This window comes from Miniopterus schreibersii (assembly GCF_964146895.1).
Source record: "Miniopterus schreibersii genome assembly, chromosome: X".
In the NCBI taxonomy this organism is placed as follows: domain Eukaryota; kingdom Metazoa; phylum Chordata; class Mammalia; order Chiroptera; family Miniopteridae; genus Miniopterus; species Miniopterus schreibersii.
In genome coordinates this window covers 57,728,499-57,744,931 of record NC_138104.1, presented here as the reverse complement: position 1 = coordinate 57,744,931, position 16,433 = coordinate 57,728,499, and the positions used below count along the sequence as shown (strand labels likewise).

General features: G+C 50.2%; 3 protein-coding genes across 3 annotated transcripts; 1 reads left to right on the top strand and 2 right to left on the bottom strand.

Moving 5' to 3' along the window:
- The first annotated feature begins 2,069 nt into the window (after positions 1-2,069).
- Positions 2,070-9,488, top strand: FOXO4 (forkhead box O4). The gene is made up of 3 exons (XM_081125503.1): positions 2,070-3,180; positions 6,653-7,712; positions 8,035-9,488. Exons 1-3 carry the CDS (start codon positions 2,728-2,730, stop codon positions 8,040-8,042), a joined length of 1,521 nt encoding a protein of 506 aa, XP_080981629.1. The 5' UTR covers positions 2,070-2,727; the 3' UTR covers positions 8,043-9,488.
- An 830-nt stretch (positions 9,489-10,318) lies between these two features.
- LOC308550974 (uncharacterized protein CXorf65 homolog) lies at positions 10,319-11,928 on the bottom strand (the record flags this gene model as incomplete). The annotated part of the gene is made up of 5 exons (XM_081125384.1): positions 10,319-10,569; positions 10,972-11,040; positions 11,359-11,493; positions 11,697-11,783; positions 11,904-11,928. 5 exons carry the CDS (start codon positions 11,926-11,928, stop codon positions 10,319-10,321), a joined length of 567 nt encoding a protein of 188 aa, XP_080981510.1.
- Positions 11,929-12,431: 503 nt separating this feature from the next.
- On the bottom strand, positions 12,432-16,169 carry IL2RG (interleukin 2 receptor subunit gamma). The gene is made up of 8 exons (XM_081125512.1): positions 15,932-16,169; positions 15,569-15,722; positions 15,162-15,346; positions 14,815-14,954; positions 14,250-14,412; positions 13,585-13,690; positions 13,268-13,337; positions 12,432-12,928 (listed from the first exon to the last, which is right to left on the bottom strand). The coding sequence occupies exons 1-8, from the start codon at positions 16,044-16,046 to the stop codon at positions 12,743-12,745; spliced, it is 1,119 nt and encodes a 372-aa protein (XP_080981638.1). The 5' UTR covers positions 16,047-16,169; the 3' UTR covers positions 12,432-12,742.
- Between the last annotated feature and the right edge of the window lie 264 nt (positions 16,170-16,433).

Below are 16,433 nucleotides of genomic sequence, written 5' to 3'. Positions count from 1 at the left end.
CCTAGTGTCCACTAGGCCCTCTCCTCTATCAAATTCACCACTCATACAGCACTTACTAAGTACTCCAGGCAGGAGGAAGAGGCAAATACAGGAAATGTTTGCCAGGCATTGTGAATAACTATGTCCCATCTCTTTAGTCTGGACCTCAGATAGTAATACATGGTCTTTTCTTTACCCTCTCCATGACAGAGGGAAGACAAATGCATATTGGAGTAGAGGGAAACAGGAATATGTAGAACCAAGATGGTTATGTTACCATAAAAAGGCTAATATCACTTTGAAGGCCCAATGTGAAAAATACCGCCTCTGAAAAATCCCAGGTTGTATAGAAATCGTTCCTGACAGGAGGAAAGCCTGGTCACCATAGAGCAGCTGTGTTAAGCAACACTGCAAATGGTATAACGCCAGGCACTATACACACAAGTTAAATTACAGACCCTACACCTAAGAGCTTGCTGTCTAACAGGAAAATTGGGGCTTGGACAAGCAGAAAATACGTATGATATATTTAAAGATATCAAATGTACTAGTGCAATGTCATTCAATTCCTGATCCTATTCATTCTCACACTTATGGAATATCTATGTGACTCTCACATAGATTCAGAAAACTTGTCTCTGCCCTCAAGGAGTTCACAGTTTAGTGGAAGAGACATATATATAAACAAATAATTACATTATGGTTTATGCTACGTAACGTAAGCCTGCACAAAGTGCTTGGGAAGGAAGAACTGTACCTGACAGACAGGCAAGGCTGAATAATTGTTTTCCAGAATGAGACTTGGAGCGAGGGTGATGAGAGGGAGGACATCCCAGTGAAAGATGAATTAAGAAAGGTGGGAATTGGCTTGGCTCTGAAGAGACATGTATGCCTTGTTAGGGAGTTTGAACTTTATCACACAGGCAATGGGAAAAATCAAAGTAAGTTTTAACCAAGGAAATTATATGATCACATATAAGTGCTATGGTCTGGTTCTCCCTCCTAGCTGTGTGACTTTAGGCAAGTCACTAAATCTCTTAGCATTAGTGTCTTTATCTATAAAGGGAGGATAATAGTGGTACCTATCTCACAGCGTTGATTTGATGAGTAAAGGAGCTAATGTGTATGTAAAGCAATCAGCACAGCTCCAGGCACATAGTAAGCGCTCCACGCATTTTAGCTACCATTATCAGGATGGTTTTTTAGAAAGGTAACTTTGTTGGTAGCATCAAACATACACTGTAGTGGGGGAAAGATTGATAATGGCAAGAGGTCTGATTAAGATGGCACTGCAATTTAATCCAGTGATAAATAAGGTCTTGAAAAGGGATTTGGATTTGGGAAGCTAGGGAGATGAAAAGGTGAGGGGTAAGTCTAGGCTGGGAGACTGGGTAGATCAGGATAACCATTAACCAAATTTAGAGATAAAGGTAGCCAGAGGATAGGGGTGTGGGTGCAGAAACAGATAAATGAGTTCAGTTTGGGACCTGTTGAATGAGAAGTGAAGCCCCGGAAAATAGGCTCCTGGAGGATATCAGTATTTAACGGTGAGGCCAGAAGAGCCAATGGAGAAAACTGCTTGGTCAGCGACCACACTGTCAGTGTGAACTGAGTAAGGGGGATTAGAGGGTGGGGGAGACACTATCATCAGCTAGCCATTTGTTTACGTTACACAAGCCCGTCACCCAACTCCCCAACAGGCTTAACATCCTGTTTACTAGTCAGTTCTTTGCTTTTAGCTTCTCCGTTTTCTGCCTCTTGTAGAGAGTGCATTTTCTCCTCTGCCCTCTCTTCAATGGAAGGAAAAGTCTAGCATCTCTCAGCACGGCCAACTAGGTGCCGCCGAATCACTAGGAAAGGGGTGGAAAGGGAAGAAAGGAGGAAAATGAAAAAGAGTCCGCAACCACCTCTAATAAGGTTCCACCTCCAGATATCCTGCCACGCTGCTCTCTCACCGCCCCTATCGGCTCCTGGCTGCGAAGCAGGACGGGAAATGCAGTCCTCACGCCTGAGCTGAGTGGCAGGACTAAGGAACTCGGTTTCCCAACTGGCTCTCTAAGCGCGTGCGCAGATGGCTGCCCCGGCGAGTGGTAAACAGAGACGTCAGGCGGGGGCTGCAGCTCGGAGCAAAACAAAAGGGAAACCCGGGGGGCGGGGGGTGGGGGGGTTGGTAGAGGAATTGGTTCTGGAATAAGAGAGGCTGGGGCGCAGGGGACGTAGACCCCCTTAAAAGTGGAGGGAAGGAAAGAAACGGAGGAGGGGGAGTCAGGGGAGGGGCAAGTGACACGAGCAGGGGGGAGCGGGGCGTGGGGGAGGGCAGTGATCAGGGTGGAGAAAATTTGGGAGGAGTGTCCGGGGGGCAGCAACTTAAAAGGGGGTGGGAACTGCAGCTAAGGAGACCTTCGCTGATGGGAGCGCAGTGCATGAGGGGCTACGGTGCCTCAGGTTTAAAAGAGCAGGAAGCTAAGTGAGAGGTTGGAGAAAAAGTGTCTTCGCTAGGCGGAGATTACAGGTGGTGTCTCAGAAAGAGCTCTGAGGCTGCAGGCTGTAGTCGCGAAGAGAACCAGAATTGTGTGGAAGGGACAGCTTGTGGGCTAGGGTTCGGGGACGAGGGGGAAGTTCGAGACTTTCTGAGGACTGGCAGGAATGTGCCTCCTGGCCCTGGGTGCTTCCCCCCTGGGGGGAGGCATCGTGAGGGACTGTGGCAGGCTCCTCTGAACGCTGAGCGGCAGAGGTCTAGCTCCACGTATGGATCCAGGTAATGAGAATTCAGCCACAGAGGCTGCTGCGATCATAGACCTCGATCCCGACTTCGAACCCCAGAGTCGTCCCCGCTCCTGCACCTGGCCCCTTCCCCGACCAGAGCTTGCTACTCAGCCGTCTGAACCGCCCGAGGTGGATCCAGGTCTGGGAGAGAAGGTACACACGGAGGGGCGCCCAGAGCCAATCCTGTTGCCCTCAAGGCTCCCAGAGCCGGCAGGGGGCCCCCAGCCCGGGATCCTGGGGGCTGTCACAGGTCCTCGGAAGGGAGGCTCCCGCCGGAATGCCTGGGGAAATCAGTCATATGCAGAACTCATCAGCCAGGCCATTGAAAGCGCCCCAGAGAAGCGACTGACACTCGCCCAGATCTATGAGTGGATGGTCCGCACTGTGCCCTACTTCAAGGACAAGGGTGACAGCAACAGCTCAGCAGGATGGAAGGTAACTCTGACCCCCTTACCTCCATCCCAATACCATCTGCCCCTGGGCCCCCTACCTCCTTACTACTATTCTGGGACCCCTTTTACATCCATCCCCACCCCAGACAGAGATCCACCTTCAGTAGTCAATTAGACAAACATTTACTTAGGACAGTATATGCCATGCTCAGTGCTTGATGCTGGACGATTACAGATGAATAAGACACTGTCCTTGCCCTGGAGAAAATTGAATTCTCTGCTTACTGCTCAACACTCCCAGCACAAGTGTTGGCTTGGACTGCCCCAAACACTTATTGCCACAGAGAAGTCTTTATCCTATGTACTGCAGGAGCTATGTGGGTTCTCCGCATAAACCTAGCCTTCCCTCCACCCCTACCGCCCACCCCAACACCTTTTCTCCCATTCCTGTGGGATTACTTGGATTCCCTGCTTGCCTCCCAATGCCTCAGGGTAGAGGTTCTGTTCTAGAACTCCTCTACCCGAGAAGAAAGAGTGGAGTTGGCAAAAGGTAAAGAGTTATATTCACGGAGTAAGGTAGCCGATCTTACCCACTAAGAAAAAAAGGCTGTGAACTGCTGCCTGTCTCAGTTTACCTGATAATGCCAAGAAACTCTCCCTAGTAAGGGGCTATCCAAGTTTGGGGGAAAAGTTGAGGAATATTCATCATGAAGAAAAAAAGAGAGATAGGGCTGTGACTTTAGAGCACAAGATCGGGCATTTCTTTGGCTTTCCATGAAGAAACTGTGAGGAAAGATCTTGATAGAGGCTCTGAAAACTTGTCTTGAGAAATATGGGGTTTAATCACAAAATTGGGGAGCTTCAACCCCTATTAATGTCTTGTTCGCCCATAAGTGGTAAGGTCAGCATACAAGACAGTACAGAGGGTTGAAAGAAGAGAGGGTCTTCCCCTAGGTAGAGACTGAGGGATCAGATCTGCAGTAGCCCTAGGGGTTGGGTAGAACAGAAAACAGGACAGCTGACTGAGACCCTTGGCACTATTTCTGGGTAGACTGCCACACCACAGCCTCAGCTCATAAAGAGCTCCCCTCCTTGGACCCAGCCTACACAGCTGTTTTTCTTTTCCCTTGGGTTGATTTTCCAGGGTAGAAGAAATAACCATGAGTTGTTAGTTATGCTGTGGGAGTGTAGTCCTTCCTTGTAATTTACACTTACACGGGGCTTTTAGTTTAAATAGTGGTTTTTAAATTTTTTATTAATCTTCACAGCAATTCTGAGATTCACATTTCACATATTAGGAAACTAAGGTTTAGAAAGGTTAGGAAATTCACCTAATATCAGTAGAATGAGGTCTTGAACTCAGTTCTAACTATAAATCATATGCTCTTGCTGCTAGTCCATGCTGCCAAATTCTCTTCATTGCAATGATGGCAAAGCCAAATCACATCAAACTTGGGGCCTCCAGGTTCTCACCCACTCCCAGTCCTCACCCCACCTCTACTCCAAGGGGACCTTATGCCTGAACTGGCTTAACTGGTGACTTGCCAAGGCTACTACCACCCCACCAGGGGGCGGCACCCACTTAGGACAAGAAAGCTTAGTTTAGGTGGCTTGGGGAGCAGTTAACAGTTACCCCCCTTCCAACAGGAAAGAAATATAGGCTCTTAGGGAGCTGACCTCTCCAGGTAGGCGGGTGTACCACGTACTAGTTCCTAAAGAAGAGGGAATGAAGAATTGGGCCTCATGGATATGGAGTAGTAGGAAAAAGAATGGGCCTTCTCAGTAGACCCAAAGTTAGAGGCTGAAAAGGGGGGAAATCACGGGGCCAGAAGTCACTGTGGTCCTCAGTTACTAAGAACCCAGGCTGGATAAACAAGTGTAGTTCCTTGAAGGAACTAAGAGTGTCAACGTAGCCAGAGTAGTTGAAGTGGCATTACTGTAGGGTCCCAGGGAGACAAGGAGTTCTTTAGCTAGAAAACCCTGGAACAAGAAGCTACTTCAGCATCTTTCTCCAGGCAAAGGGTCTCCTTATCTAGAGGAGTCAGAAACACATGAAGTAATGTCTCACTGTCCATAACCTCAGCCTCCTAGTTCCTCCAAGCCCTTCTGGGCTTCTCCTGAATTTCTAAACACTAAAGAGCTCCATGTGGGAGGTCAAATGCCCCGAAGGTTGGAGATCTTATACACAAATTCCTGAGGAGAAGTGGGGGAAAAGAGATAGGAAAGAAGGGAGGTTAGGGGGCACAAAAGGATGGCTTAACCACCCTGGGGCAACCAGTAGAAATAAGGTGTTCTAGGGGCTCAAGAATCTGCCAATCTCCATTCTCTGGGCCCCTGGGGGGAAAAAAGTCTTATCTCTAGCAGAATATCAGCAGCAAGAGAGGAAGGAAGAACACATAGCGTTTAATACCCAAGCCACTCAAGAGCCAACAGAGCCTCAAGGGGAGCTTTGCCGTCACCTGGGGGCCACCCACTGATCAGGAGAGAAATAATTGATTCTGTACCAGGAGCCTGAGTATGTACCGGGAACTTGGCACTCTGACGGGGAGAGGCAGTACTGGGGCGTGCTGCCTGAATAGATGATGATCTGTGTCCTGGGTGCTTACACTTTATGAGACTAGTTCTGTGAAACTGTAAAGAACACAGTAGAAATTGGTTAAAATTGTGTGGGAGAGATTTAAAATACTCTGCAAGAAATTTGCCTGCAGAAGTCAAGCAGCCACTTTATAAGAGAGGAGACTTAAGCTTCGTCTGGACGAACCAGTAGAATTTAGAGGGGAGCTCTTTCCCGGGACAAGGAGAGAGGGAGGGAGGAATGTGCCTTGTATATTTGAGGCACAGTGAGAAGCCTGGCCCAAATGTAGTTAAGGGTGTGTGTCCTCAAATTGGGAGAAATCAGAAACAAGGAATCTTCAAATCCTCTGGAAAGCTGGGGCGCAAATGCACCATGGGGAGTGGAGCACCAGCTGTGCTGAGGTTCCAGCCCCTCAGCCTGTTCAGAGAACTGGCTCAGGACAGGGTGGGTCAGCCTGGGCTGGTGTTGCGCCACTGTCCTGTAAACTCCACCCAAGCCTGCACTCAAGGAAAGGGGTGGAGCTGTGGAATGCTCTTTCCCATCTGAGCCTAGTTCTTGCTGAACCAGGAGTGCATCTCCCTGATGACCCCCAGGCCCAGACAGCCCCCCAGAGACTTGGGAGGAGTTTAATTTTATGAGCTTTTCCAGGGTGGGTGCCCTGCCCTCTGCAGTAGGTTGTTAGCTTGTCTCTGGTGTCCCTGTGCTGAGAATTCTGGAGCTGAGACTGAGCAGCTTGTCTTCCGGGTAGGAACTGTATGTGGTCTCTTCCCCAAACCCCACCCCTACCTTTGCCTCTTTTCCCCCTGTATTTGACTAGCTTTGAGTCTCCAGGAATGCCCCATATCACTGTCTCCCAGCATCCTTTTAGATTGGACTGTGGGCCACTGACCTCCCCTATACACCACTCATGCCCCTTTCCTGCTGCCTCTGCCCTCTCCAGAACTCCATCCGCCACAACCTGTCCCTGCACAGCAAGTTCATCAAGGTTCACAATGAGGCTACTGGCAAGAGCTCTTGGTGGATGCTGAACCCCGAGGGTGGCAAGAGCGGCAAGGCACCCCGCCGCAGGGCAGCCTCCATGGATAGCAGCAGCAAGCTGCTCCGGGGCCGCAGCAAAGCACCCAAGAAGAAACCAACTGTGCTGCCTGCTCCACCTGAAGGTGCCACTCCGACGAGCCCTGTTGGCCACTTTGCCAAGTGGTCAGGCAGCCCTTGCTCTCGAAACCGCGAGGAAGCTGATGTGTGGACCACCTTCCGTCCACGAAGCAGTTCAAATGCTAGCACTGTCAGCACCCGGCTCTCCCCGCTGAGGCCAGAATCTGAGGTGCTGGCTGCGGAGGAAATGCCAGCCTCGGTCAGCAGCTATGCAGGGGGTGTCCCTCCCACCCTAAAGGAAGACCTAGAGCTGTTAGATGGGCTCAATATAACATCTTCCCATTCCCTGCTCTCTCGGAGTAGTCTCTCTGGCTTCTCTTTGCAGCATCCTGGGGTTACCGGCCCCTTACATACCTACAGCACCTCCCTCTTCAGCCCAGCAGAGGGGCCCCTATCAGCAGGAGAGGGGTGCTTCTCAAGCTCCCAGTCCCTGGAGGCCCTGTTCACCTCTGATACACCACCACCCCCTGCCGATGTCCTCATGACCCAGGTAGACCCCATTCTGTCCCAGGCTCCCACACTTCTGTTGTTGGGGGGCATACCTTCCTCCAGTAAGTTAGCCACAGGAGTTGGCCTGTGTCCCAAGCCCCCAGAGGCTCCAGGCCCCAGCAGTCTGGTTCCCCCCCTTCCAATGATAGCACCGCCTCCAGTCATGGCGGGTGTTCCCATCCCCAAGACCCTGGGGACTCCTGTGCTCACACCCTCTACTGAAGCTACAAGCCAAGCCAGAATGCCTCAGGATCTCGATCTTGATATGTATCTGGAGAACCTGGAGTGTGACATGGATAACATCATCAGTGACCTCATGGATGGGGACGAGGGACTGGACTTCAACTTCGAGCCAGGTACTACACCCCTAATCACAATAGCATCTCACAACCTATGCCCACTCCCAGGTGCCCAGCTACTTCCACAATCTGAGCAAGGGGGAGACTTAGAACAAAGAGTAGGTGGAGCTCCTGGAGAATTGAAGGGAGGATGTCATTTTAGAGTGGAAATTTCCCGATGGGACTTTCAGACCCCTCAGCAATTCCCACCCCTACCAGGTAGCACCGGAGAGGTGGGAGAGGGGCTGTTTCTGTTTTCCTTGGTATGGACCATGATGGTAGAACGTGGTCATGTCCCAGATGAGTCTCTTACTTTGTCTTTTGTTTCTTCTTCCCACAGATCCCTGAGCCATTGCTGGAAGCTTTGTCCCCTGCTTCAGAGGGAGCCAGGGGTGCCCATATCCACTTTTTACCCTTGGCTCCCCCCCCCTGGGAATTTGGGACCCTGCTTTAGAGCTAGGGTGGGGTCTACTCACACAGGTGTTGAGGAAATTTATAAAGATAAAGATGCCCCATATGGGAACTATGTGGGGAGGGAAAGGGGTGGGGGAAAGGGAGGGGGGTTATTCTCACTGTGCCAATTAGGGGGTAAGGCCCCCTCTTGGGAGCCATCCTTGGCTTCCCCTATTTCCACCCTCTAGGCTTTATAGCAGGGGTGGGCAATGCTGTTGGAAATGTGAAGTCACCAGTGGCCTTACCCCTGCCTTTGGGAGCAGGAATTTTTGTAGCGTCTTATCTGAGCTGGTCCAGGCTAGGTTGAACCTGGGGTTTTTAATGCAGTGGCCTCTTAGGCCATTGAGCCGGGGGAGTAGTGGGGACCTGGAAGGGCCAAGGTCTGAGCACTGGAGTGGCTCACCAGGCCAATTGACCCTTGGAAGACTGCAGATAACAGAAGGCTTTATATAAACTTTTAAAGATCTATAAACACAAATATAGAGATTTTTAACAGTGGCAAGGTGCTAGTGATGGGGAGAATGCTTTTTTCTTTCTTAAGGCTTTATCATAGTGACATGTTGTAAACACTACAGACATTACTGGGGGAAGCATGGAGAAGGGGGGCATGGGCAGGAGAGCAGCAGTGAGAAGCAGTACTGAGCAAGGGGAGGCACTCCCACGTGAACCAGGTCTAGAACAAGGTCGGTGCACAACTAGCTCAGACTTTCCCTAAGGAAAAAACTAAGCCAGCTCCCCCTCCACATTCTACCTCCTTGTGCCAAGGAGTGTGTGGTGTTGGGATGCAGCCACACTCTTCCTTGACCAGCTGTGGGTTAGTGCTACAGTGAGAGCGTACATTGAAGGCCTGGAATTAGTTTGTGGCCTGGGAAGGGGGTGGGAGGGGGAACAGAAGGAGGGAAGGATTTAGGGTGGTAAAGTTAGGCACAGAGACCTCCCTGTTCAAGGCCCCTGACAGCTGTCCCTGCCCTTCTTCCCCTTGCTTGACTACAGGGGTTATGTGGAAGTGTGTGTGTGGTGGCAGGCAGGGGGAGGGGCAGAACAGGGAAAGGGGATCTGGGGAGCTTGGCTGAGGGTCTGGGAAATGAGCTGGGATGGAGGGGAATGTGGATCAGGTTTACTAGCACCTGCCAGGGAGGCCATCTGGGGCTCCTCCACCCCAGCCCCAAAGCAGCCCCTCCCTCAGTCTCCTTTGCGTTGTCCCCTCCCCCACCCCTGCTGTGGGTTCCCATCATTTCCTGTGTCAGCGCCTGGCCTACCCAGATTGTATCATGTGCTAGATTGGAGTGGGGAAGTGTGTCAAATCAATAAATGAATAAATTCAATAAATGACTATAACCAGCTCTGGTTTCTGCTGCCTTGCTGCCCCCCTCAAACAAGGGGGAGAGAGGGGAAAAGGCAGTGGTTTGGCGGGACTGCCCAGAGGCTGAGAGGTGGAGGTGGGGGAATTTCAGCAGGGGGAGGAGGTGGGGGTGAGGGGAAGGGAAGTGACCAGTCAGCCACCTAACCCAAGCAGGCTGTGATAGGCGTCCTCTAGTAGTCTGGCTGGAAAAGACCCCATCCCCTACTCTATCCCACTGTCCCTCAAAGGTGCATTGTACTAGACTTCAAAGTCTTTTTTTTTTTTAATATATCTTTATTGATTTCAGAGAGAGGAAAGGAGAGGGAGAGACAGAAACATCAATGATGAGAGGGTCATTGATCGAGCCCGCAACCCAGGCATGTGCCCTGACCGGGAATCGAACCCCGATCTCCTGGATCCTAGGTCAATGCTCAACCTCTGAGCCACGCCCGGCCGGGCTAGACTTCAAAGTCTTTACTCACCCTCACCCATGTGCACACCCCAGCCCTCTCCTGCCCCTCCTACCCACTCTCAGAGCCTCCATGCTGCCTGGGACACTCTTAAGCCTCCCAGCAGATACTGGGAGAAGGAGTCTCTTGAAAAGGAACCTCACATTAAATTCCAGTAATTTCATACCTAGTATTGCTGCTCTCACTTGGTCACTTTATTTTTTTAGTCTGTTTTCCCTTCTTACTGAGAAAGCCTGCCTTGGTCTTTTGGAATGGACCCTTGCGAGGGAGCTTGCGAGCGTTCTTGTCTTCACCTGTTTTGGACTAGAAAAGGAAAGGGTCACTCAGATAAAGAATTTCAGTTCGTGTAAGGAAGCTTGCTACAAACTAGGGCTAAAGGCAGGTCTTGGGCATGGATATTGGATTTGGAAAGGAAATTTATCCCAGAGGGCCATGGTAGAGGAGCCTGGTTGACTGGTGGGGATAATGGAGTGCTGGGACAGACCAGATTTGGGGAGTCTTACTGGAAGGTTCACAGAGGAATCAATTTTAACGGCTTTCTTGGCTTCTTGGAGTCTAAGCATTTTCAGTCTACTCCTCTCCAGCATGTCACATTGAGTGCGCAAGGCATCTAGAAACCAGGAAAAGCCCCCCCTACCTCTGAGGACTAGAGACCTTACCTACCCCTCCTGTCCCTCCTATCATTCAAATGGTCATTTGGAGCAATCCAGCCTAAAGTTAGTCTGAGGACTGAAGTGAAGGTGCCTAAGCGCCAAGAGAAAAGGATGAGGGGAAAGATGGAAATGATGAGGTGGTGATAGGGAGATATACTGAGAAGATGACCGATAAATGGGGGAAGGGTGAATGACACATGCACACTCCACTTGGTTTGAGTTAAGCATCCCTCCTAAAGTGGACCTAGATCCTATTCACCTTTTCCTAGGATCTTGTGATCCTACTTACTGCATGACACCAGTCCCGCCCTATATTCTCCATCATCAGCTATGTACAGTTTCTCCACCATGCTCCTTACCAAGTAGCGTGTGTTCTGGATTCTTCAGGAGGGGCACAAAAGCTAGGTAGGCATTCGCAAGTTGAGTTCCTGTGAATATAGCAGTGTGCTATCCCCAGTACCTGTCACCCAGTCTCTACTCTTCCAAAGCCCAAGATTTCAGGACCCTAATGCTCAAGACTACCTTGAGCTGGTTTACCTAATTTCCTCCCCTTAGATCCATCCCTAGGATAAGGTGAGGGGCATGGTACGTGTGAACCTAACCTATTGCAACAGGCAGTGCCCCTTCTTAGGCTGACTAGAGATGGTCAGTTGGATCTGGTTGAGGGTGCCCTATTTTAAGGACAAGTTCCATAATCCGTCCTGAGGACCTTGTTCTATCTCTGGGGAGTGCTCCCAAGACTCTACCTGGTGTCCCACGTGCCACCCTACAAACGTAGTAGGTGTTTCGAGCTGTAAGGAATTTGCTGGCATAGTCTCCAGGGATCTTCATCAGGAAAAACAACTTCATTGTTCCCGTTTCATCACACAAATCAATGGTGTCTGGAGGGAAGTCACAGGGGTAATTGGGGCAGCTCAGGAAGGAGAGTGGGGACAAAAGGGGCCAATGATCCTAACCAGAATGGGCTGGAGGAAGCTATCAGGATTCAAGCAGCTCTCTTCTTGCCAGCAGGAGGACTTGGAGGCCTGAGATGACTCTATTACTTCTGACCCTTGGCCATTAGACCCCTCCCCGAACTCCTCACCTGTTTTAGCCAACCCCACTTTACTGCGGGTGTAATGCAGCAACCGGTGGACAGCACAATTGATATTGACAATAAAATGCTGATTATCTAAGAAGAGATGGGATGGAGCATGTGACCCCTCTCCAATTATACCATCCCTATGATCTCCACTGCCCTCAGACCTTCCCAGCTCTACAAACAGACTCCAGCTCCGTGATGCCCCCTCACCTCCATATTTGATGTAGATGAACATGCTCTCAAGAACTGATGAGTCATGAAGATAGAGGGTGTTCTGGAGGCCTTGGGGGATCCATGGGGTCAGGGGACTGGAGAGGCAGATGGATTACATTGCCTGAGGAAGCCCAGACCAGGCAGACAGGAGAGAGCTATTGGCAGCTGTGGATAACCAACATCGCTAGGGGTGGGGCCTGAGGCTGCAATTGAGGGATTATGAGGTCAGAAGTGGTATGTGTGGCAGAGGGTGGAGTAAGGATAAGGGGAGAAGAACCTGGGTGAGGCCTGTAGATTTGTTGGGAATGGGAACAACATGGTAAATATAACTCTAAACTGGACCCCAGAAGGACACCTTAGAGAAAAATTAAGTTTCTGGAACAATACTTTTTTCTAGTTAATTTGTGGTACTACTACTTCCACAGCAGGAGTCTACTACTCCTTTTCCCTACCCTCAGAACCATGCCCCCACCCTTACTGTACCTCACATTTTCCCTGCTCCCTGCCCCAACAACAGACATTCTTGATGATTATCAACAGAAACTTTATTTCTTATTGATTCAGGAACAACTGAAGGGTAGATGGAAAGGGAGGTTGGGAGGGAGGGAGAAAGAATTTTAAGAAGAGGAAGGGCTGGATTGAGGGAATTGACAAACATGTACAAGGCAAAGGGGCAATTCTTAAGGAGAAGATATTGAATGAGGGGGCGGTTATAGGGGGCACACAACTCAAAATCAACCACAGTTGGTGTGAGGGGAGCATTGGGCCCAGGCTGGTTGGATGAGGGGAAATTAGTACAATTTAGGGCTACAGGACCCTGGGGTTCTGTCAGGGTATCAGGGCTCAGGTTTCAGGGTATAACATGGGGGAGCCCAGTAGGGGCTATGTTGGCTGCAGGGGGAGCCCCCAGGCCCCTCCCCTAGAGGACCTCCTTTTGTGGGAATCTCACTGACGTGGCAGAGCCTTTCGCTGTAGTCTGGCTGCAGGCTCTCCGCCAGTCCCTTAGACACACCACTCCAAGCCTAAAGACAGATAGCTCCAGGTCAGGGGTCAATTAGGGGCAGGAAGTAAAAGACACAGGCTCTGTGTCAAGGGAACTCTCAAAACGTCTACACCACTATGATTCCGGAAGGGACACAGATTCCTGGGCTCCCAATACCACTGTTTCCATCTGCCTCAACCAATCTACAATTAGTTCTATGTGTCTCTCTCCATCTACCCCATCCCCCAATTCGTCAGCCACATCCTGACAGTTAGTGCAGGGCCCCCTCCCCTCCCCTCTACCCTCCATACTCTGTCTGTCTTGCTGCAGGAAGTAGGCAGTTGACAGACTGCAGTCTGCCTATGACCAATGTTCTCACCGAAAAGTTCCCGTGGTATTCGGTAACCAGATCCTCTAGGCTCTTGAGGGTAGGAATTCTGGGCATGGTCCTGAGGTAGGGGGAGAAAGACGGAGCAGGGATACGTTGGTAAGGCTCTTTTATTACCCTTTTCTTCCAGTTCTCCCATATGGAATAAAGAGATTCTGTGTTCTCTGTGCCTGCAGCTTCCTTCCATTACCATGCCCACTTGGGTGACCCCTCATTCCTTACTGAACTGCCCTCTTTTTCTGTATTAAGCCTCCTCCACTATTCCCAGCCACCCCCACCTCTTTTTTCTGGGATTCCCAGAGTCTCACCGTTCCAGCCAGCAGTACACACAGATGAGGCTAATAATCAGTCCTATGGAGCCAAGGGGGATGAGCACAGCTTCCAGAGCAAACAATGATGGGGGCTCTATGGACTCTATGGAGAAGAGGAGAGGAAAAGAGCCCTAACACTTGTCATGCTCCTACAACATACCAACATTGGTGAAGCCCCAACTAGGTGCCAGGCACTGTGCTAGACACTTTCCGTATAATTAATCCTCACAGTTCCTGAGAGGAGGGACCAATTAGTATCTCCATTTTACAGACAAGGAAAGACAATCAGAGAGGTTAGTGATGTGCCCAAGATCAAAGAGGCAGTAAATGGCAGAGGTAGGTTTAAACCCGAGATTTGGCTGGTTCCAAAGCCATCTTCATCATGCAGCCTTCCTGGGAATGCTGTAGGGATAGCTTATACATTCTATCTACCATTTGAGCACTCATTGGGCTCCTCAATCCATCCTCCTAATCTAACAATACATCCACCCAACCCTACACAGAAAACCCCTGCTTCCTGGGGGTTGGGGTTGAACTGTGAGGGGAGATGGACCACAAAATTTGAGAGCTTAGGGATAGGGAGGTAGAGTAAAAGATAGTGGTGCTAGAAAGGCTGAGGTGCTGGGCTCATGGGTCAGGGTGAGGCATTAGGTCCATTTTACCCTTTAAAGTATGGCTGCCCCAGTAGATCGGGTGACTCCATTCACTCCAATGCTGAGCACTTCCACAGAGTGGGTTATGGCGACTCCGAACACGAAACGTGTAGAGTTTCTGCCCATCCACACTAGGCAGGGAGAAACTACGTCTGTGGTCCACTGACTGTTCCTTGGGGAGAAAGAGGGTGGGGAAAAGATGGTGTCTATAAAAGAAGGGAGAATTAAAACTGCTGCCCCTCCCCCATGTCATCTTCTGGTTCTTCCCAGTTCCTCCCTCCTCTAAACTACTCAAGTTACACTGCTCCCTTCACTGACTAGAATCTAATGCTTCTTTCCAGATCCCTTAAAGGCTTCCTTAGGTTTACTTGTCTGTCTGGTGCTGGGAAAAGTACAGGTAGGAAAACCCTAATGAAAACCCACTGGTGATGGTAGGGAAAGGAGTTGGAGGAGGGCAGAGGGTGGGCAGGGGAACTGGAAGGAAAAGAACAGGAGCTTGGCCGTTTAACTGATTGAATTCTTTATTCCCACTTGCTTGGTCTTAGCTGCTACATTCATATCCCCAGTCACTCACAGTCCAGCTGCGGTCCCGGTCACTCCGGTACTGCACCAGATGCTCCAAACAGTGGTCCAAGTATCTGTTGCTCCACCTCAGTTCTAGCTGGGATTCACTCAGGTTGTGAAGGGTTAGGTTCTCTGGAGCCCAGGGAATCACTGGAGATATGTGTGTGAGTGTGGTCATTCCCCTGGCCTAGACAAGTCAGGGTCCTGAAGGTAGTGCTCCTGATCCCTTCTCCCTTCCCCATCCCAAACCCTCACCTCTTCCTTTCTGCCCAGGCACCCTTATGGTGAAAGAACACCACTCTATATACTTAAATGCCCTACAATATCCCTGAACTCTTGAGCCCCTTTCCAAATTACCCAGATCCTGCAGTTTTAGCCTCTTTTTGGTCTTCCTCCTAGGTTCCTGTGGGTCCTGGAGCTGGACAACGAATGTATGGTAGAGATGGATCTCCTCTTTCCCCAACCAACAGCCAGATGTAATCTCTGAAGAGTATAGATAGTGGCCACACTCCTGGACTTTGTCATGGTCAGAGTTCTCATACCTAGAGAAGTGTTGGAGGGAAGAGGAACGGTGGGGTAAACTTGGGTACTACAGACATCCATAGCCCAGTCTTCTGTCTGAACTGACTTATGACTTAACCCCATGAGAAAATAATGGGAAGCCTGGAATGCTAGCTACCCTCTTTCTGGGTTCCCATGCAGTCTCTCATATCCAGCCAACTTCCTCTTCGTTCCCTGTGCTATCCCCTCTTCCTTTCTCATACCAATAGTGCAGAGTCAGGTTGGTGGGCTGAGGCTTAGAGCTGCTGTTCCAAGTGCAATTCATATACTCGACATTGAATACAAAACACTGAACCTCTGGGAGGGGCAAGGTGGAAACACTGAGGGTCCCAGGAGGCGTAGAGGTCAGGAAGAAATCTAGGTTGGGGAGAAAATAAAGGGGGGGGGGAAGAGAAGAAATGATGGTTAGAAGAAAGTGTGAGGCAGGGAACCCTTCCCCTGCCCTCCCCCCAGTGCTCTGAATTCTGCCTGCATCCTTGTTATGTCGTGGCAGGTTCCAGATTTCTGTATGGCCCCTTCCCATAGCCGCCCTTCTCACCAACCCCTTCCAATCCCAGGTTTCCCACCAGCTGTGATGTCTTCATTCCCATTGGACGTGAGGACTGTTGAGGTCAGCCCCATCCCCAGCAGAAGCAGCTGCAGGAATAAGAGGAATCTGAGTGGCAATGGTTTCTTCAACATGGCACTCTTGCTCTTCGTCCCCTGGGTGTACTGTGTCAGGAACCTGGGCCCCTCACCCACTACCCCTCCCTACCCATACATTTCCTTCTGTCATAGCTTCCGGTGGAAAGAACCTTAGAAACCAGGGCTTTACAGAGGGTGTGGCAAAAGTGTGCTATGACACAGGCTGAGTCTTCTGGGAGATTACGTGTTGATCTAATCTGTAGGTGTAACACCACCTGGCTGTGAAGTGGTGTTAAGTAGGCTGAGTATACAATATTGTCACAAACTCAAGAATCCTTAGACCACCTAGATCCTGGGAAGGATCTTATTACTACTACCATCACCACCATTCCCAACCTCCTTCTCATTGAAATCATTTTATCCTATATAGGAGGGTCTGAACCA